General features: G+C 42.2%; 3 protein-coding genes across 4 annotated transcripts; 2 read left to right on the forward strand and 1 right to left on the reverse strand.

The window, feature by feature from the left end:
• Positions 1 to 62: 62 nt before the first annotated feature.
• Positions 63 to 7718, reverse strand: ogfod2 (2-oxoglutarate and iron-dependent oxygenase domain containing 2). Its single transcript, XM_053610564.1, has 7 exons — positions 7187 to 7718; positions 3174 to 3230; positions 2932 to 3042; positions 2750 to 2849; positions 2322 to 2446; positions 1350 to 1607; positions 63 to 1141 (listed from the first exon to the last, which is right to left on the reverse strand). Exons 1-7 carry the CDS (start codon positions 7298 to 7300, stop codon positions 887 to 889), a joined length of 1020 nt encoding a protein of 339 aa, XP_053466539.1. The 5' UTR covers positions 7301 to 7718; the 3' UTR covers positions 63 to 886.
• Positions 7719 to 7741: 23 nt separating this feature from the next.
• On the forward strand, positions 7742 to 11194 carry zgc:113436 (uncharacterized protein LOC503528 homolog). Of its 2 annotated transcripts, none has more exons than XM_053610562.1 (8): positions 7742 to 8104; positions 8294 to 8487; positions 8574 to 8685; positions 8847 to 8988; positions 9111 to 9165; positions 9259 to 9498; positions 9633 to 9749; positions 10188 to 11194. In XM_053610562.1, the coding sequence occupies exons 1-8, from the start codon at positions 7936 to 7938 to the stop codon at positions 10440 to 10442; spliced, it is 1284 nt and encodes a 427-aa protein (XP_053466537.1). In that variant the 5' UTR covers positions 7742 to 7935; the 3' UTR covers positions 10443 to 11194. The 2 variants fall into 2 exon arrangements, with proteins under 2 accessions (XP_053466537.1, XP_053466536.1); XM_053610561.1 differs by having other exon boundaries at positions 9609 to 9749; positions 10188 to 11192.
• A 498-nt stretch (positions 11195 to 11692) lies between these two features.
• abcb9 (ATP-binding cassette, sub-family B (MDR/TAP), member 9) lies at positions 11693 to 21343 on the forward strand. Its single transcript, XM_053610634.1, has 11 exons — positions 11693 to 12776; positions 13157 to 13271; positions 13521 to 13651; positions 15728 to 15933; positions 16220 to 16417; positions 17908 to 18036; positions 18135 to 18323; positions 18492 to 18665; positions 19151 to 19310; positions 19901 to 20037; positions 20267 to 21343. The coding sequence occupies exons 1-11, from the start codon at positions 12149 to 12151 to the stop codon at positions 20561 to 20563; spliced, it is 2364 nt and encodes a 787-aa protein (XP_053466609.1). The 5' UTR covers positions 11693 to 12148; the 3' UTR covers positions 20564 to 21343.
• Positions 21344 to 22541: the final 1198 nt, after the last annotated feature.

Here is a 22541-nt window from a genome sequence, read left to right on the forward strand (position 1 = left end):
CTTGACTTGACTTAAACTTGACTACGAGTCATTTGTAGTGTGAAAGCCCATGTGACGTAGTTTCTATTCCTCGGTTTTGTACGTAAACGCTGTATGAGGAAACGTTGGAGCCGTTTATAGTCTTTGTGTTTAAATGTATTTATTCTCTTTGTTGATCTGTATTGCAAAAGCGAAAGGAATTTTTTTTTTTTTTTTTTCCTTCACTGTGTGGATTTAGCTCAATAATCTGTAACCTTTTATTTTCAAATCACATTAATGGCACAAAAGAAATGTTAATTATTGTTGTTGTTGTTGTTTTTCAAAAACATACAGAATATTAAGTTTATGTCAAAATTGATATGGATCATATAAAAGGTGCATATTTAAGAGCCGGGTCGCGACGGAGCAAAGACCAGATCCAGTTACTCTGTCTTCTTATGGCCAGACTGACAGGTTCACGCGGTTCGTGAAAGTCACGTGATCACGCAGAGGCATCGTTATATTGGACTTCACTTGGCTTTAAAGGTGCGGTTTGTATTTTGTTTTGAAGTGTAATAATCGTATTATTTCACTAACATGCTGGGATTCACACGAGTAAGAGTTAAAGCTGTAATCAAGTGAAAATTGAGGGAAAACGGCAGATTAAATAGCTGCCATGACGTGTTTGTTTTGTGGACAGACTACACAAAGGTGCTAGATTTCACCGTGTTTAAATTTAATAAGAGTTTAGAGTCTAAATCTAATCTGATGTGATGTGATTCATTCAAGCGGACGACAAACACGTCTCACTAGCTGCTTCATTTAAGGCTGCGTGCGTGTTTGTTTTTTTTCTGGCCCTGAAATGAGTCTATCTTGGGACACTGAAAATGACAAACCGCTCCTTTAATGCTACCGAATATTAAGAGCTTCACGTTAAAACGCACAGCCCGGTATCTTCCTCGGTGAACCCGTCTCCGTAGCCGTCGCTAGGCTGTAGTCGTGGCGATCGGTTGCACATGGGGCAGAGGAGGTTCCTTTGACGCGACGCTCGCATCCAGAGCACCAGGTTCCAGCGGCACCCTGACGAGATGGGCAGAGCACCGTGCATGTGCTGGCCTCGGTGGAGCACGGCCTCGGTGACACGGTGCTCCACTTCCACGCACTCCGTCTCGCTCAGGGGCACCTGCATCACACACACACACACACACACACACACACACACAAAGAGCTGAGTGTACACTATGTAAAGTCTTTATCCTTGATCTGTCCAAGAAAAAAAAAGTCTTTGTAAAGTGTGTAATTCTAAAATAAATGGCATAATTAAAAAGTTCAACTTTGTGTTTTCTGGCATTTTTTTTTTAATTATTATTTTTTTTGCAAATGTTGTTCACCTGTCTCATGTCCCCGAAGTACAGGTTTCCCTCGGTGAAGACTTTCCCGAGCGAGACGTTCAGCGTGACCTCGGCGTTGTCGTAGTGGTAGCTGAGGTCCAGGTCTTCGTTCAGTGTGTATTTCACAGCGAAGGCCTTGTGACTGTCCAGCCATTTCCCCCCGCAGTCCGGGTACAGCAGCGAGCTCAGGGGCTTCAGGTACAGCTCTCTGAGCGGCGTAATCAAACCCTCGTCGAGCCCCAGCTCGTCCAGGAGGATCTGCGAGGGACGAGGGTCAAATCTTAAAAACGAAATCACTTTCATCCTCACTCCAAGCCAGCGTCAGACTCGTATACTGTAGGAGGCGTGGCCTCGATAACTGTTTATGTACAAATGGTATTTCCTGGTGTGCGAGTGAGGTGGCTTACTGACCGACTACATTCAGGGTAAAGGCAACATTCTGTACGTCTCATTCCACCTGTCGCTTTAAGAGGTTTCGTCACGTGTCCGAGGAGCTCCGCTGGTTCTTCTAGATCAGGGCTATTCAACTAAATCAGTCACGTCAAATTCCTGGTGCGAGTAAGCAGTCTGTACTGGGATTGCGATCCACCACCTGACGATCTCTTCTACAGAACGTTATATCATGCGACTAAGTGATATGTCAAAGCTTGGGATGAACGAACTCTGTGTCTACACCTTGCTGATTTGATATACAACGAACTGCTGGTCCGTTAAGCCCAGGGGATTATACAGTAAACAGAGCAACGCATGACTTACAACCAGTAATTATATAACTATACGGCAGGTTCAACTGATAAAATGGCCACTGGGTGCAGTGTAGCTACAAGGTTGCAGGTGTACCTAATAAACTGACAACTCGTTTAACGGTATTATCGCTAATTAACGGAACACTTCCCGCAGGCCATGAGGAAGCTGGACGGCGCAGGAGCGAGTCCGGATGGATATATCTGAGGTAGGTTGTCGAGTAAATACCCCGTAGTTGTTCATGGTGTTCGGTCGACCCTTCGGAGCCTCGGACCGCTCGAAATGTTCCAGCTCTTCTACCAGATCGTTGCAGAACTCCTGCGTGAACACGGGGAAACGATACACCCTGGGAGCTGCAAAACCATACATACACACACACACACACACACACACACACACACACACACACACACACACAGTGTCTTCAGATGATATTGATACTGCTATGAATCAGTGTAAATGCACAATTAGAATAAAATGTCCAGGAGAAAACAAGTGTAATTGAGTGCAGAAGTTTTCACACCCTGGGGACAATTGCGATAAAAATATTTTCCTTTAGAACCGCCTCCTTGCCCCCTTACCTCCCGGGGGATGCAAACTTTTGCACTCAACTCTATACCCTAAGCTGGGTTAGCTTCAGAGGAATAACGTCCTACCAGCCTCTGCGGTGATGCGCTCCAGTACTCCCTCTTCACTGGCGCCATCTTCACGACTGTATTTCACTATTTCTACAAACTCAGGGGCCAAGAACGATTCCTGTGCAGGAGAAACAACACAGAGCGTCACGTCACTGCAGTCAAAATGGAGCTCTGGAGCTCTGCTGGTGTGAGATCGGCACCTGTAAGCGGTAGACGTGCTGATGGAGGGGTTTGTAAGTCTGCTTGATGGTCGATTTTCTCTCTGCCGATTGTGCCGCGAGATTCCGGCGCCTCGCGGTTTCAGCGTGGATCTGCAAGGTCATAGGGCGACGATTAAACCACCAATTAAACACTTCAGGACGTTCTGTTATAGAAAGCCTGCTGTTCATTATTTCCCTATGAGAGCATGTCCTGAGGACAAACAATTCCAGGCTTGACTCACTTTTTCAAGAACAGCATTGTACTGGGCGTCAGTAGCACAACCCAGGGAGCGCAGGATCTAGAACAGAATTTGAACCAGAGACGTGAATATCAGGAATGTTAACTAGTAGAAGCCTGAGGATGCAGATTGTGTTTTATTCTTTTGAAATACTCTAGATCTAGAATGTGAATTATTATAACCACACGATCTCTAATAGGAACAGTATGTGAATTATTATAAACCTCAGGATCCGGAATGTGAATTGTTTTATAAGCCTCAGGATCCGGAATGTGAATTGTTATAGAAAGCTTAGGATCCGGAATGGGAATTATTTTCTAAACCTCGGGATCCAGAATGGGAATTATTATAAACCTCAGGATCCGGAATGTAAATTATTATAGAAACCTTTGGATCCAGAATGGGAATTATTATAGAAAGCTTAGGATCCAGAATGGGAATTATTATAGAAAGCTTAGGATCCAGAATGGGAATTATTATAGAAAGCTTAGGATCCAGAATGGGAATTATTTTCTAAACCTCGGGATCCAGAATGGGAATTATTATAAACCTCAGGATCCGGAATGTAAATTATTATAGAAACCTTAGGATCCAGAATGGGAATTATTATAGAAAGCTTAGGATCCAGGATGGGAATTATTTTCTGAACCTCGGGATCCAGAATGGGAATTATTATAGAAAGCTTAGGATCCAGGATGGGAATTATTTTCTGAACCTCCGGATCCAGAATGGGAATTATTATAGAAAGCTTAGGATCCAGGATGGGAATTATTTTCTGAACCTCGGGATCCAGAATGGGAATTATTTTCTAAACCTTGAAATCCAGAATGGGAATTATTGTAAACCTCAGGATCCGGAATGTGAATTATTATAGAAACCTTACGATCCAGAATGGGAATTATTATAGAAAGCTTAGGATCCAGGATGGGAATTATTTTCTGAACCTTGGGATCCAGAATGGGAATTATTATAGAAAGCTTAGGATCCAGAATGGGAATGAATTTCTGAACCTCGGGATCCAGAATGGGAATCATTATAAACCTCAGGATCCGGAATGTAAATTATTATAGAAACCTTTGGATCCAGAATGGGAATTATTATAGAAAGCTTAGGATCCAGAATGGGAATTATTATAGAAAGCTTAGGATCCAGAATGGGAATTATTTTCTAAACCTCGGGATCCAGAATGGGAATTATTATAAACCTCAGGATCCGGAATGTAAATTATTATAGAAACCTTAGGATCCAGAATGGGAATTATTATAGAAAGCTTAGGATCCAGGATGGGAATTATTTTCTGAACCTCGGGATCCAGAATGGGAATTATTATAGAAAGCTTAGGATCCAGGATGGGAATTATTTTCTGAACCTCCGGATCCAGAATGGGAATTATTATAGAAAGCTTAGGATCCAGGATGGGAATTATTTTCTGAACCTCGGGATCCAGAATGGGAATTATTTTCTAAACCTTGAAATCCAGAATGGGAATTATTGTAAACCTCAGGATCCGGAATGTGAATTATTATAGAAACCTTACGATCCAGAATGGGAATTATTATAGAAAGCTTAGGATCCAGGATGGGAATTATTTTCTGAACCTTGGGATCCAGAATGGGAATTATTATAGAAAGCTTAGGATCCAGAATGGGAATGAATTTCTGAACCTCGGGATCCAGAATGGGAATCATTATAAACCTCAGGATCCGGAATGTGAATTATTATAGAAACCTTAGGATCCAGAATGGGAATTATTATAGAAAGCTTAGGATCCAGAATGGGAATTATTATAGAAAGCTTAGGATCCAGGATGGGAATTATTTTCTGAACCTCCGGATCCAGAATGGGAATTATTATAGAAAGCTTAGGATCCAGGATGGGAATTATTTTCTGAACCTCGGGATCCAGAATGGGAATTATTTTCTAAACCTTGAAATCCAGAATGGGAATTATTATAAACCTCAGGATCCGGAATGTGAATTATTATAGAAACCTTACGATCCAGAATGGGAATTATTATAGAAAGCTTAGGATCCAGGATGGGAATTATTTTCTGAACCTCGGGATCCAGAATGGGAATTATTATAGAAAGCTTAGGATCCAGAATGGGAATGAATTTCTGAACCCCGGGATCCAGAATGGGAATCATTATAAACCTCAGGATCCGGAATGTGAATTATTATAGAAACCTTAGGATCCAGAATGGGAATTATTATAGAAAGCTTAGGATCCAGGATGGGAATTATTTTCTGAACCTTGGGATCCAGAATGGGAATTATTATAGAAAGCTTAGGATCCAGAATGGGAATGAATTTCTGAACCTCGGGATCCAGAATGGGAATCATTATAAACCTCAGGATCCGGAATGTGAATTATTATAGAAACCTTAGGATCCAGAATGGGAATTATTATAGAAAGCTTAGGATCCAGAATGGGAATTATTATAGAAAGCTTAGGATCCAGGATGGGAATTATTTTCTGAACCTCCGGATCCAGAATGGGAATTATTATAGAAAGCTTAGGATCCAGGATGGGAATTATTTTCTGAACCTCGGGATCCAGAATGGGAATTATTTTCTAAACCTTGAAATCCAGAATGGGAATTATTATAAACCTCAGGATCCGGAATGTGAATTATTATAGAAACCTTACGATCCAGAATGGGAATTATTATAGAAAGCTTAGGATCCAGGATGGGAATTATTTTCTGAACCTCGGGATCCAGAATGGGAATTATTATAGAAAGCTTAGGATCCAGAATGGGAATGAATTTCTGAACCCCGGGATCCAGAATGGGAATCATTATAAACCTCAGGATCCGGAATGTGAATTATTATAGAAACCTTAGGATCCAGAATGGGAATTATTTTCTAAACCTTGAAATCCAGAATGGGAATTATTATTACAAACACCAGGATCAAAACAATTGACCGGAGGATCTAGAATGTGAATTATAAGTAACATGAGAATCTGAATTATTTGCTACCTGATGATCTAGAATAGGAATGAGGCCAAATACCTCATGATCTCTAATTGACAAAGTGAATTATGATGAATCTCAGAATTCAGAAGAGAAGGGATCTAAACTGGGAATAAAACAAGAGACCACAAGGATCTAAAACATGAATTATTGTTAAGAAGATGATCTAGAATGGCACTACAGCACGTGATCTCTGGATCAAGTACGTGAATTCTGAGTAACACGAGAATCTGAATTATTTGTAACCCAAAGATCAAGAATACAAATGATAGAAAAATGACCACAGGCTCAAGGCTCAGGCATATAAATTATTACTAACTCAAGGATGTAAAACGGTACTTGTTCAAAAGGACAAAGGGATCTAGAATAGGAATTATTATTAGCCTGAGGATCTAGAATCGTAGCAGAACAAGTGATCTGATGATCACGTATGTGAATGAAAGTGATACGAGAATCTGAATTATTTGTAACCTGATGATCTAGAACGGGGGTTGCGACCAAATACATAGCAATCTATACTGTCTAGAATACAAAAGATTACAAACCCCAACAATCACAAATAAAACAACTGAGGAATCTGAATTCACTAGAATGTGAATTATTAGTGACAGTAGTGTGTCAAATGTGAATAGAAAAACTGACTTAAAGATGCAGAATGTGAATTATTATAAATCGCAAAATGATATATAATTATATTAGAACTCAGAGAATCTAAGGATCTAGGATGTGAACTATTCGTGCTAAAACTGATGGGAGTATTTAAAATGTGAACAGAAAAAGTAGCCTAATGACCTAGAATGTGAATTATTATCAATTACAGAATGCTAAGGATCTAAAAATATATATATACAATAAAATAAACAAAACTCAGAGCATATAACAAATGACTGGAGGATCTATAAGAATCTGGATTATTTGTCAGCTGATGATCTAGAATGGGAATGAAACCAGATACACATGAAGATCCACAACATCCAGATGTTTGAGAATATTTAAGTTAAAGTGTGACTTCAAAGAGCTCTGTATTTCTCTCACGTACGTGTCGGTAGTCGGTTTTAAACTGCTCCTCTGAGATGAATCGCACATGGAGCTTGTACTGCTCTAGAAAAAGGTTCTCAGTGTAATAGCAGCTGCACGTGCAGAATTTCTGCATTATAGTTTCATACGCGTTAATTTTAACAATACTGCCTTAAATGCTGTTAAATGTTATAACGCGTGTATATTTTATACGCGAAAACCTACAAAAGGAGCAAATCGTAACCGGAGAATGTAAAATATTTGTTTTTGTTTGTTTAAAAAAAAAAAAAAAAACCCTGTTTAAAAGCAGTTTTAACTAAATTCACCGGAAGTTGCTTTGTTGTGATCCGACAGCTTAATGTGTTCGGTCGGAAATAATTTAGGAGTATTTAAGAAATACTTGAAAAGTATTTGCCAGTATAATTTCTTGTTTTAAAGAGATAATTTTTAATCTAGTGTCATATAATTTATTTAACTAACAAACGCGGTTAGTAAACGTGTAATTTCATATGTTTTTATTGCAGAATCCCAAATATGGTACTGTTTCCTGTTTAAGCGCCCTAGCTAGGGTTGTTAAATAACAGCTTCTACGCTCCACATAGTGCACTTCTATAAACCGAAAGACGTGATTAGGGATTGAGCCGGTCTACTTCCTGGTCCGTCGCTCTATGTGGTCCGCCCTATGTGGGTTCAGTTGTAACGGTTCTGCCGGCTACTGGGTGTTTGCTCGTGCTCCGTGGGTAATGCTGAGGTTCTGGTGCCGGAGGCGCGATGCTGAGTGTGGACTCGCTTCAGGTAGCCGAGGAGGAGGTGGTGGAGTCGAGCTCCAGCCGTCTGGGAGACATTTACACGCTGGTGGCTGAGGGCTGCTACCCGCACGCCATGAACCCCATCCGCAAGAAGAACCTGAAACGATACGCGCAGAAATTCATCATCGACGGTGAGCGCGCGCGCAAGTCACTCACACACGCACACATACTCACTCACTCACACTCTCTCTCACACACTCTCTCTCACACACTCACTCACTCTGTCACACACACACTCACTCACTCATAGTCACTCACTCACACACACACTCATGTCTCTGATGATTTGTCGGTTTGTCTCCGTGTCTGTGTCTCTGCAGACGGACGGCTGTACTATGTGGGGATGAAGAAGGAGGAGAAGCGCGAGGTGGTGATTGACGCCGAGCGTAAGCGTCGGATCTTCCTCGAGTGCCACTTTAACGAGCTCGGCCATCACCTGGGTCAGAAGAAGACGGTGCACCGCATCCAGAGCAAGTACTACTGGCTGGGCATCGTCAAGGACGTAGTGGACTGGGTGAGCGTGAGTGTGTGTGTGTGTGTGTGTGTGTGTTAAAGAGTGTGTGTGTTGGCTTGCTCGTGCTAACCGACCTCTTCCTTTAGATCAAGGTGTGTGAGACGTGTCAGCACGCTGAGCGGAACAAAAACATGGCGAGGACGCCGAGGCCGCTGAAGGTCGACGGCCCCTGGGACACCGTTACGGTGGAAATAATGGGTACGTGCGTGCGGCTGTGTCACCAATCGCACCTTCCGTATCTGTTGTAGCGCGTTTGTCAGTTGTTTTAAACGTATCAGCGGGACACAGAGGGTTTTATCCCTCTGGTTTATTAAGCTTTGCGGTTATTAAAAGAATACGGACACGCTGTTTGAACCCAGGCCCGTTCCCCTGCACTACTCACGGAGGAAACACTCGCCTGGTCATCATCACGGATTATTACAGTAAGTGGGTGGAGGCGTTTCCTGTCCAGAAGAGAGACGTCCTTTGTGTGGCGAGATGCATTTCGTCAACCGTTTATAGGTAAACAAGCTTCTTTCCTTTCTGTCTATGAGTTTTGCCCGTGTGTTATCAGCTGTATGATTATCTATATACCTGTGTGTGTGTGTGTGTGTGTGTGTGTGTGTGTGTGTGTGGTGTTGCAGGTACGGTTCAGTAAAAACCATACACTGCTCTCAGAATGCTGACTTCTGTGGAGAGGTAAAACTCCTCACGTCTCTCTCTCTCTCTCTCTCTAACGACTCTCACACATTCACACACAGTCCGGTTAAGCGTTACAGTGATGTGTTGTAGGTGAGCAAGCAGCTGAGCGAGCGCTGGAGCTTGCAGCTGAAGGTCCAGTACAACGCTCTGCTGGAGCGCTCGAACACTCTGCTGAAGGACACCATAAAGCAGGTGGTGGCGGAGAAGCAGGCCGACTGGGACGATTTCATCGATCCTGTCCTGGCGCTGTTCAGGACCTCGGTGAACCCGGCGACCAAGTTCACCCCCTACTGCCTGATGTTTAACCGCAAACCCAGCATGCCCGGCGAGGTAGGACTTCCGACACGAATAACGCATGACTCGTACCGCAAACTCACTTTTCACTTATCACGTTTCTCGTCACGTTCTCACCCTCTCTCGTAACCCCCCCCCCGTCTCAGTGTCCTGCTCTCTCCACCTTCCAGATGAAGCTGGATTTACTGAGTTACGAGCACGATGCAGGAAATTATTCCCCCGGCGAGGAGCCAGATAACAGCTTCCTCTCGTCCATTCAGGAGCAGCGAAATCAACTCAACCAGATGGTGTGTAATAAGATAATAAGGGTTTGTTTACAGGATCGTGCGAAGATCTGAAACAATTCGATTTTACTCTTCAGGAGCGATCATCGCTTTGGCTTGTAAGGTAGCCGTTACGCATGTTAAAAGAGCAGGATTTTCCGAGCTTTTCCCACCAAATCTCTAAAAAGCACACGCAATTTGTTTGCTTTATAATTTTTTTTTTGTCGTTTTGCACTGGAGCTTCGAGGCCAAAGTAGTGTGCGTGATGTTACGATAACGCGGATGATATAAGCGGTACATAAAATGGACGGATGGACAGCTTTTAAAACACTTTTTAAAAATAAGGTGTGCTTTTATTACTTTTTCGCTCCGGTAACCACGCAGCTCCAGTGCAGAACTAAAGAAGCAATCATAGTTTGTCATTTAAGCCTCACGTGCAACAGGGAATCTGTCTTCTTTCAGGTTTTTTCCAACATGAACGCTGCGTACAAGCAGGAGAAGAAGAGTGCCAAACGGCGAGGCAGGGACGTGTCCTCCATAACCCTGACCGTCACCGAGCCCTTGTGCCCCTCAGACGACTCGCCCTCACCTAAAAGACTGAAAGACGACCTGTTCCTGACGTTTCCCGTCGAGACGGTGATCAGCGCTGTTCAGGTGGTGGCGGAGGAGGGGAAGGACGCGCTGGAGTACGTGCTGCCGGGCCCTGACGTACACTGACCATCTGATTTGGTCAAACGATGGATCTTTGACACAGGATGTACATTGTCCAGGATGTCTGGTGCACGATGCTCTTGGAAGAACGGCGCTTCTCTGAGGGTTCGGCTGTTCGCGGGTCCGCGTGAACGTTTCCGTGAAGGCGGACGAAGCGATTGACCGCAATAGTCCCTACATCGCACACTTACAAATCGGGGCTCATCGCTACGAGCAGGATGTTATTAGTAATGGTTGTGTTTTATTTTGTATATAACGATGCAGTGATTCAGTAACAGCTGAATCACTTTTTTTTGTTTGTTTGTTTATTTGTGTCTGAATGTTCCCAGAATCCATTTTTTCATCATGTTGGCTTTTAGGGTAATAAACGCTAACATATCAGCACTGTTTCTGTTTGGGTCAGTAACTGGAAATAACTTAATTATGTGTCTAGTAAAAACACTCATGTTTAATATGTATACTTTGCCCCTTAATATATACGTTCACCGTCCACTTTATTAGGAACACCTGCACATTCATGCAATTATGTAAGCAGAGAAGCATCTCCGAATGATGACGCACAACATCCCGAACCTTGGGGAAGATGGGCTACAACCGCCACATCGGTTTCCACGCCCGAGTTTAGCACTCTGATGTTATGTAGAGCAGTTCATACGACATGTCTAATGTGTAACATGTCCGGAATTCTTCATTCCGTCATCTGTTGGTGGTTTTTTCATTTCGTTATGGGATTTATTTCTTTGCTTGAGAGAAAGAAGTAATTGAATTCCTTTTGGAACCTTTCTGCTAAAAACGTTCTACCGTCTTCCGTGTATCCGGGTGCGAACGCCATATTGTACGATAAGCCGTTGCTATTGGTGGGCACGATCGTCTTTTATTCGTGTCTGGAGAGATGGTTAAAGATTTTCCAAGGAGGACTTTTACGTAATATAGATTAGGCTATAAATTAACAATCCAGCATACATCAACTTCTTAGATATTAGTGCTTTCTGAAAATCTTGAATAAATCCCAAATCATTCAGTTAGGAAGGGATTTTGAACGAACTGCAAATTTATCTTTAATCAGTGTACCATTTTAAAAAAAAAAAAACTTAATTAATTAATTATTATTATTTAATTAAAATTCAATTGTAATAATCTTAGATATACAGGCTGAGGAATCGTTTTGGTGTCTAAAGCTGTTTTAAATCCTATTTATGGTGTGTTTTATTCTTAAACAGATCCTCGTGGGGGCGTGGGCGTGTCCACAGGTCTGAAAACGTTCTCATTGGTTAGGCCGAGAGACGTGGGCGGGGCTTACACGCCGCATTCATTTTCTCTTCCGGACTGTGAGACTGCGGTTACGGACAAACAGGACTTCAAATAAATAAATAAATAAATAACACTTTATAAACATAGCCGATTTACAAATCGTCGATGATTTAGAAATACCTTATTGATAATATTATTACTAGTATGAAAGTTTTTAGGCAGATTTGTGTGTGTGAAAGGGAGCTTTCGGCATCACGGATTGTTTATTGTCTTGCCGGTTGTGTTGTGGAACTCCGAGATGATCTTGAGAAGTGTTTACTATCTTTCTGAATGCTTTGTTCTCAGCACAGGCTGATCCCATCAGAACGCAGTGGCTGCTGTATTCACTGATCCTCTGGTGATCAGTCAGGTTACTGTACTACTTCCTGTCACGTGTCTCCACTCCAATACAAAACTACACTATGAGGTTGACTGTAGTTGTTGGCAGCATCTTTACGTTTGTCCTGGTGGACGATGTGGTCTCCACCCTCCTCTACGTCCAGTGGTCTGGCCCAAATTCCTTCTTGGATGACATCCTGGACTTTGACGTCCGTCACTCTGTCCTGGATCTGTGGATGGTGCTCCTGGTGCGTTCCTGCCTCCTTTTCGGTGCCTCTGTAGGCGTCCTGATAAATCCGCAAGATGGCCCGAAACGTGTCGCGTCCTTGCACACTCTGGTGGTGCTCATCGGTCTCACCATGCTCTCCTATGCCCTTGCCAAGCTCCTGATATTTTCCGAGATGGGCGCTCTGATGCATGACCCTTGGTTCCTCAGCTTGTTCTCGTGGACTTGCATCTCTGCAATGGGGTCTGTGTTCTTCTGGAAGCTCCTGAGCAACGCAGATGTTGCCAGTTCAGGTGTAGGAGAGAGGGAGAGGCTGGTGGATGGAGGAGAGGAGGAGGAACGAGAAGAGGAGGGTGAGATGAGAGGGAAAGAGGTGAAACAGAAGCCGAATTCTGGGGCCACTCTGGGACGTCTGTTGTCGTACTGTAAGGAGGACACAGGGCTTCTGTCCCTTGCCTTCTTCTTTCTCCTCCTCTCGGCTGTGTGTGAGTTCATACACCCTTTTTTGAAACCATACACTCCACTAACACTGACGGCCAATTATATACTATATATATATATATATATATATATATATATATAAACACTAAATTGAAAAATGGTATTTAATAATTAAACATTTATTAATCATGTACTGATTATATTTTCATAATATTATTGCAATATTTTGTTAGACTACCAACACTCATGTTATATTAATAAGTATCTAAATTTAAACTTCTTAATACCACAGCACCTTAATCATTGCTGTGATATAAACAGTAGATGTCTGGGGAGCCCCCTGATGGCAGGTGTATGTGAATAATTCATTAACAGAACTGAACCTTGTACAGAAAGTTTCTTATTTATTTTTCTGTTCCTCTAGGCGAAGCCTTTATCCCCTATTTCACCGGGAAAGCCATCGACGGTATAGTGATCCATAAGAGTATGGAATATTTCATCAAACCGATGATTATTCTCACTGTTTTGGCCCTCGTCAGGTTCGTCAGAGTCGCAGTCATTTAGTACAAGTTTCATACATGTGTGTATATAATATTCGGCAGAGGGGGTATAGGGGATGGAATGATACTACTGTAAATTACTCAGGTTTTTCAAGATGGCTGCCACCATAATGACATTGAACTGGTTCGAGGTAGATATTCATAAAAAGGATCTTGGGTGGGTTTTTTTTGGGGGGGGGCACTCCAAGTATGCAACTGTACACTGTAACACTAAATCTCTAATTCTAGTTCTGTGGCCGTTGGGTTTCGTGGTGGTGTGTTCTCATTGACATTCGCCAGGCTTAACATTCGACTGCGGAACCTCCTTTTCCGCTCGTTGATGCACCAGGAGATCGGCTTCTTCGATGCTAATCATACAGGTTGAGTGCTGCATGACGAGATAAACGCTAAGACCACATGCTAATGCTTATACCATTGTCCCAGATTTAAATAAATATTTATATACCCGTACACATTTCAAATCAAATGCGATGTATCCAATGCTTATGTACAAAATAATAAGGCTTGTGTAAGAGTCATATTCTAGGAAAATAAAGAATATAAATAGTTACTAGGTAAACATATTAAATATAGTATCATATATATTAATTATAATCAGTAATCATCAAGAGTCATAAGTCAGTAGTAGCATAACAGCCAGTAACCATAACAGTAAGCCATCATAACCGTCAGTAATAATAATAGTAACCATTACAATCAGTAATCATAAAGGCCAGTAATCATAACATTCAGTAGTCATGAGTCACTACTCAACTGTCAGTAGCAGCTTAAGCAGCAGTAATCGTAACAGTCAATAATCATCAGGAGTCATAATAATCAGTAGTCATTAATGTCAGTAGCAGCATAACAGTTAGTAATCAAAAGTCATTAGTAGTCATGTGTCAATAATCCTAATGGTCAGTAAACATAACAGTCAGTAGTCATAGCAGTCAGTAATCATCAGTAGTTATAATATCCAGTAACAACAATAGTAAGTAGTCATAAATGTGAGTACTCAGAACTGTCAGTAGCAGCATTAACCATCAGTAACTATAGCAGTCTGAAATCATAGCAATCAGTAGTCATTACAGTCAGCAACTATAACAGTCAGTAGTCAGAACAATCAGTAGTCATTACAGTAAGCAACTATAACAGTCAGTAGTCATAACAATCTGTAGTCATTACAGTCAGCAACTATAACAGTCAGTAGTCAGAACAATCAGTAGTCATTACAGTAAGCAACTATAACAGTCAGTAGTCATAACAATCAGTAGTCATAAAAGTCAGCAACTATAACAGTCAGTAGTCATAACAATCTGTAGTCATTACAGTCAGCAACTATAATAGTCAGTAGTCATAACAATCAGTAGTCAGAACAGTCAGCAACTATAACAGTCAGTAGTCAGAACAGTCAGTAGTCATTACAGTCAGCAACTATAATAGTCAGTAGTCATAACAATCAGTAGTCAGAACAGTCAGCAGCTATAACAGTCAGTAGTCAGAACAGTCAGTAGTCATTACAGTCAGCAACTATAATAGTCAGTAGTCATAAAAGTCAGCAACTATAACGGTCAGTAGTCATTACAGTCAGCAACTATAATAGTCAGTAGTCATAACAATCAGTAGTCAGAACAGTCAGCAGCTATAACAGTCAGTAGTCAGAACAATCAGTAGTCATAAAAGTCAGCAACTATAACGGTCAGTAGTCATAACAATCAGTAGTCATTACAGTCAGCAACTATAACAGTCAGTAGTCATAACAATCAGTAGTCAGAACAGTCAGCAACTATAACAGTCAGTAGTCAGAACAGTCAGTAGTCATTACAGTCAGCAACTATAACAGTCAGTAGTCATAACAATCAGTAGTCATAAAAGTCAGCAACTATAACGGTCAGTAGTCATAGCAATCAGTAGTCATTACAGTCAGCAACTATAACAGTCAGTAGTCATAACAATCAGTAGTCATTACAGTCAGCAACTATAACAGTCAGTAGTCATAACAATCAGTAGTCAGAACAGTCAGCAACTATAACAGTCAGTAGTCAGAACAGTCAGTAGTCATAACAATTAGTAGTCATTAATGTCAGTAGCGGCATAACAGCTAGTAATCAAAAGTCAGTAGTCATTAGTAGTCAAGTGTCAGTAATCCTATTGGACAGCAATCATAACAGTCAGTAGTCATAGCAGTCAGTAATCATCAGTAGTTATAATAGCCAGTAACTACAATAGTAAGTAGTCATAAATGTCAGTACTCAGAACTGTCAGTAGCAGCATTAACCATCAGTAACTATAACAGTCTGAAATCATAGCAATCAGTAATCGAAACAGTCAGTAGTCATAACAGTCAGTAATTATAACAGTATTCAGGCCAGTAATAGAATGGTCATCACAGAAAACATTTTTACTGATAACTGACACAGAAGTTGGACTCAGACACTGATGTTTTATCAACATAGGTGACATCACGTCACGGCTGACCTCAGACACCACGCAGGTGAGTGACCTCATCTCGCAGAATGTCAACCTGTTCCTGCGCAGCTTCGTCAAAGCAGTCGGATTCTTCATCTTCATGTTCGGCATGTCGTGGAAGCTGTCGCTCGTCACCATCATGGGCTTCCCGTACATTGCCGTGCTCTCCAAGCTCTACGGCGAGTACTACAAGGTAAGTGTGCAAACCTTTTTCATTTATTTCTTTTTTACATTTTTATTACAGATTAAAATCAGATTATTTGGACACACTAACTGAGAATAAAAGTAATAATAATAATAATAATATATAACATAGGCTAGGCTTATTTATCATCTTACATTTCCCTGATTGTAAAGCTTATATTTTATTTATGGTGCCTTATGAAAAAAAAAAAAACAACCTGTGGTACTATTGAAATTCCCATTACATTTGCCTATTCAAATTTTATGCAAATGTTTCTACCAATGTTGTCTTTCAGAAACTAACCAAAGAGGTGCAGACATCACTGGCTCAGGCCAACAAAGTGGCAGAGGAGACGATCTCGGCCATGCGGACGGTGCGCAGCTTCGCCGGCGAGGATCACGAGGCTAAGTCTTATTACGCCAAGCTGTTGGAGGTGTTTGCGCTCAACAAGAAGCAAGCTGTAGCCTACACCTTCTTTATGTGGTCCAGCTGTGTACGTATCAAGTATCTTTAAGGAATAATTTATTTATGAGACTTCTTTCCAAGTGTCCTTTTGTCACTGACACAAGGCTCTCTGGAAATCTGGGGGTTTGAACTCGTAACCTTCTAGTCAGCTGCGCAGAACCGTAAAGGTTCTACTACTGATCCTGTAATTTATTTGTAAATTATTTGGAGATACGAGGTTGTGAGGGGCATGGTGGCTTAGTGCCTGGTTTGCCTCGCACCACCAGGTTTGGGGGTTCAATTCCAGCCTCCGCCCTGTGTATGGAGTTTGCATCGTCTCCCCGTTCTTCAGGGGGTTTCCTCTGGGTGCTCCGGTTTCCTCCGCCAGCCCAAAGACATGCACTGTAGGCAGATTGGCATCTCTAAATTGTCCATAATGTGTGAGTGTGAGTCCAGGGTGTCCCCCACCTTGTCCCCTGAGTCCCCTGAGATAGGCTCCAGGCTCCCTGTGTAGGATAAACGCTACAGAAAATGGACGGATGCATACGAGGTTGTCTCATAATGACAATTAGAAATACAAGAATGTGCAAGCTATGCAAACTCCTCAGGTGGGAAAAAGGTGACAAAGAAATTACACAGACACATACAATTATAAATTATAGTTGTATTACAAGTTAAACAGTAGAAATTGCCACTTCTATGACAGATATGTTTTTGCCTTCATGTGCAGTCAGTACAATGCTAATAGACAAGAAAGCAAATTTCAAACTTATGAACTTAACAGTCTTCTTTTAAGAGCTATTCGTATCCTTCAAATGCTAATTTGTTTTTGATTATTTATGATCCTCATCAATGGGGCCCAGAATTAACTGTTGTACACCAAGACCAAAACACACACACGCACGCTGGTGATGATGTCAGTAACCCGCGGCCATGCCGTCTCAGTTGGCAGAAAGAAGTTCCGAAGATAGATTTATATTTTATATTTTCATTGCCATTCTTACAGCCAAAGAAGCTTAGGGATAGTGGCTACAAGGTACACACCCGTTGTCTGCATCGGACTTGTCACTTCCTGTTAATAAACCTTTTGGCCAATGGTGTTTAAGCTTACGGCCCCCCTTTCAGTGAAACAGACAGCTTTCGTGACCTTTAGACACGCCCATACCTTTCAACATGCCCATTACTCCGACCTGCAGTGGCCCACACTTGATTTTATCGGTAAAAGGCCAATCGGTTGGAAACAGGCGGGAGGGAGGACCCTTTGGAGTGCAATTACACCATGAGTTATGTAACGAAAAAGGGGTCCAAGCACTTTTGGATTAGTATTGTCTGAGTGTATTTTCATGTTTGGGTTTTTCACAATGTCCTGTAATGTAAATTTTTATACCTCCTTATTCGGGTTTAGGTCAGGATTCAAGTCAGGGCGAGGGTTGGGGGTGAGGTCACAGGAGAGTTCTGAGGAGAAATCACGAAAGGGTGATTTGTCAAGCAACCTGGTTGAATGTATAGCTGATGTTAAGCATATTGTTCTTGTTCTAGATCTCGGAGCTGGCGTTGCAGGTGGCTATCCTTTTTTACGGAGGACACTTGGTGGTGACGGACCAGATGAGCGGCGGAACTCTCATTTCTTTTTTCATCTATGAGCTTGAACTTGGCGAATGTCTGGAGGTTAGACATCTCATCATATTTTTACATTCACGATGTTTGCTTACAGCTGTACATTTTCAAATGGGTCTGCTTCTGTCTCGATTTGTTTTGCCCCACAGAGCATTGCGTCCGTCTATACAGGTCTGATGCAGGGCGTGGGAGCTGCAGAGAAGGTCTTTGAGTACATCGACAGGAAGCCCAAACGCACTCTCGATGGCCAAGAAGCTCCAGATATATTGCAAGGCCTGGTAGAGTTCAAGAACGTGACATTCGCTTATCCTACACGGCCAGAGACCAATGTCCTTAAGGTATCACTTCATGTTCTATTATCTACAGCGTAGATTATCTTCCATTATTAGCAATATAAAACCGCATGCTGTAGTTTGTTCCTAACGGTTAAAATATGCGGTCCAAGCAAACTGTAGGTGTTCGTGTAGTCGATAAAGCTTTGTCCTACATAAACATTTTATTTGCAGAATGTGTCCTTCAGTGTCCAGCCAGGGGAGGTGACGGCTCTGGTGGGTCCCTCAGGTAGTGGTAAGACGTCCTGTGTTTCTCTGCTGGAGAACTTCTACACACCTCAGAATGGCCAAGTGCTGCTGGACGGCCGGCCGATTGAGGCGTACCAACATGGCTACCTCCACTCCAAGGTCAGGAAGTGCGGGTTTAAAAGTGGGGAAAATTCTAAAAACCTTAAATGAAATGGGATTATGTTGTTATTTTAAAGCAAGATGTCGGACAAAACCTTCCCACAATCTTCCACAGAACATAGAAATACACCTGGTTAAAGATTGTACATTATATTATCAAAACACATAGTTTTATTTATTATTAGAAGTTCTTTTTCCTCCTTTTAATTTTTTGGTGTGTTTCTTTTTGTAGACATTACATAATACTATCACTGAACTCGATTTTTAATAGTATTTAAAAAAAAATTGTTTTGCTGCTCGGTGTTTGTTAGCAACCCTATACTGTATAATGTGATGTTTATTCAGTATTGTAGAAATGTCTTCAAACATGATGATGTTTTTCATATCGCCCACGCTAGACGCCACTCGCAGGCTTTGCGGTTTACTCGTTGCATTTACTCATTAATCGATTGCAATAAAATGTAGGAAATCAACTCTTCACTCAGGTAGCGCTGGTTGGACAAGAGCCAGTCCTTTTCGCTCGTTCTGTACAGAAGAACATCGCCTATGGTCTTCCCGGCGCTCCTGCGGAAGTCGTCGTCGCAGCCGCCAGAAAGGCCAACGCTCACGACTTCATCTGTAGCCTCTCTAAGGGCTACGACACGGGTGAGATCTGAGTTTTAAAACACGCCCGTGCAACCATTTAGGACCGGGTACCACACTGTAATCAGCCTCACTGATTTATCCAAATGAAACTTTGAAAGGAAGTAGAAAGTAGCTGCTGTACCACCCTGAAGCAATACCACTTCAGGAAGTGCTCTTACAGGAAAACCGCCCCTCAGGCTGCATCACACCACCATGTTGTTGATTATTCTTCTATAATAACATGTTAGAGTTATACACGTTAATAATAAATGATCCTTTGCACTGTTTTTTGTCATTATAATACACTCCGCCAGGGTTCTCTGGATGGTTTCTATTTCAAAATAGGGTCTACTTGGAACTTTTTCTGAAAGAACCCTGCAGAAAAAGAGTTGTCACATATGGACCGCTGTCAGGTGCTAGATTTAGCCTTGGGTTCTAAGAGTAAGGTAGAAACCCAGATCATTGACTAGATCTCATGTGATGAGTCAGCAGTATAGGCGTGATGTTTTTTGGATTTCTGCTTGTCCGTGTGCTCAGTTTCTGTCTGGCTGCTGATCTCATGGAGTGTTAGCGGGAACTGTGTGTTAAGTGACATGCGTGCAACATTCTAGGTGTCGGGGAGAAGGGCACTCAGCTCTCAGGAGGGCAGAAGCAGAGAGTGGCCATCGCTCGAGCCTTAATCCGAAACCCAAGCGTGCTCATTCTGGACGAGGCCACCAGCGCGCTGGATGCTGAGAGCGAACACATGGTAAGGATTAAGACTTTAATCCTTGCCTTTGATGTAGACATCCTGTTTGTAACAGGGTTTCAGCATTATGCAGTTCTTAGACCGTTGTCTATGAGTACAAGTGCGAGGATACTGTGTGTTTTTCGATAGAGACCTTGAAGACAGGAGGTGGTGGTGGAGTAAAAAAAAAAATTTCAATACACTTTTGCCACTCTGTCTGCTTAATGCTGTTTTTGTGTTTTATTGTCAGGTCCAGCAGGCTCTGAATGCCGTGATGGAGAACTACACAGTTCTGGTGATCGCCCATCGCTTGAGCACGGTGCAACGCGCCAACACTATTGTGGTGCTGGACGATGGCGTTGTGGCGGAGCAGGGCAACCATGACGAGCTAATGGACCTCCACGGTCTCTACTACAAACTCATCCAGAGGCAGATGCTGGGGTCTGATAGCACCACCGAGCCTCCGCGTCCATTTTTAGAGCTGCCTCGACACCGGGAAGAAGACGAGGACGAGAGCAGCGGGGACGAAAACGTCCCAAGATATTGAAGAGTTTTTTCTGCTTTAGCACTGGATATGATATGTGCAGGCATAAAACCTACCTCGATTCTTCAAAACACTGTTCGTTCGCTCCATTTGGAAGGTAGCCTAGGTAGGTAGACTTTTTGGGCAGCATTTGAGCGCTCCCAAGAACAGGACTGTCCCAGTCCGAAGGCAGCTGCTCCCTGAAGCGACTTACTTTGGGCAGATTTGAAGGCAACGTGGTAATCCCGTGATTCTGTTTACCATACCTAAGTTCTGAACGTTTTGATAATCATGGCCGGACAGGATGTTGAAAACTGCACAAAAATAAGTGTAAAGTAATTGTAAATCTTCCCTGTGATATTTGTGTAAATATATAAGAATGCGGATATGCCTCTTTCTTGAAGCAGCCAGTTCTTCTTCCTTGATCTATTCCCAATGGAGTGCAAGCACCAGATCATATCTGCCCCTAGTTCCAGATCCATGCTGCTGTAAAGTAAATGCTGTCTTCCATTTGGAACACACATCGTAAACCTTCAAAATATGGTGTATTAGAACACTTTTTTAACTACAAGCAACAGGTATATCATATCAAGTAACATCACTGTAACTGTACTGTATGCACTGTATATTATATATATAAACAAGTGTGTTAGTAAAAACATATTGGACCATGCCAGTGGTTGTAATCAAGCTGAACCTCCTCACTATAAACCTGAATGATGTCCTACTTGATTATATGCATGTGTGAAAATTATTTTCCTACTTAAAAAGGTGGAGGAATGAATAAATTACTGTCAAATGAGATCCCGGTGAGGACTCTGTGTTTACTGGGGAAATTAAGAGTGATGCTTTATGAGGCACTCCAATGCATCTCTGCTTTCACTGGCGTTTCCAACTGCAAACTGTACATGATAGATGAGCACATCTGTTTTTACTTTACTCAGGGACTCGCACAAGAGGAAGTAGCTGTATGTTTGTCGGTGCTAGACAATTTCCGAATGAGTGGCCGGTCACTTGAGAAGGTGACTCGGAAACATGCAGATATACCGCCGTGGACACTATAGTGTTCCAGAACAGGCGGTCCGTTTCATTGCCAGCCAACTTGACGGATGGCTCCATCACCTCCCTGTCTCCGTGTTATCACATGATGTTTGAGAGGTGCCGCCTAATGGTTTGTGGTTCACAAGACATTTTGTACCTTTGTCAAAATCTTCAGAAATAGGATGAAATCACCATGACCCCAATATATGACAGTGCACCACTGGCCACAACGATGTAATGCTAGCATGCTAATGCTATGTGATCTCGGAAAATACACAATCTGGTCAAATGTTTATGGCCACCTGATCTTAACGCTCGTATGTTCTTGATGAACATGTCATTAAAGATTTAGTCCTCCTTTGCTGTTATGATAACCTCCACTCTTCTGGGAAGGCTTTCCACTAGATTTTGGAGTGTGTGGCTGTAGGGATTTGTGTTCATTCACACTTTCTACAAGAACATTAGCGAGGATGAGGCCAGGTGCCAGTGGAGGCTCCAGTTCCAGTTCATTCCAAAGATGTTCGTTGGGTTGAGGTCAGCGCTCTCTGCAGGACACTCGAGTTCTTCCACTCCGACCTTGTTTTCAAACCAGGTCTTTGTGGAGCTCGTTTTGTGCTCATGGGCATTGCCATGCTGGAACAGGTTTGGGCCAGTGAAGGGAAACTGTAACGCTACAGCACACAAAGACATTCACTACAATCGGGTGCTTCTGACTTTGTGGCGACAGTTCGGTCAAGAACCACATTATGGGTGTGCCGGCCAGGTGTCCATATACTTTTGGCCGTAATGTTATTATGTTGTTATTGTGAGATAAAAGTAAAATAAGCTGTTATAAAAAAACAACAACAAAAAAAACACCCCAACTTTTGTTATCTTGAGATCATAAGAAAATCGTAATATCAAGTGAAATAAAACAACAACTCTCGCCTTTATGAACTTGAGTAATTTACAGATAAGTGCT

The sequence above is a fragment of the Ictalurus furcatus genome, chromosome 22 (assembly GCF_023375685.1).
Source record: "Ictalurus furcatus strain D&B chromosome 22, Billie_1.0, whole genome shotgun sequence".
Taxonomy (NCBI): Eukaryota; Metazoa; Chordata; class Actinopteri; order Siluriformes; family Ictaluridae; genus Ictalurus; species Ictalurus furcatus.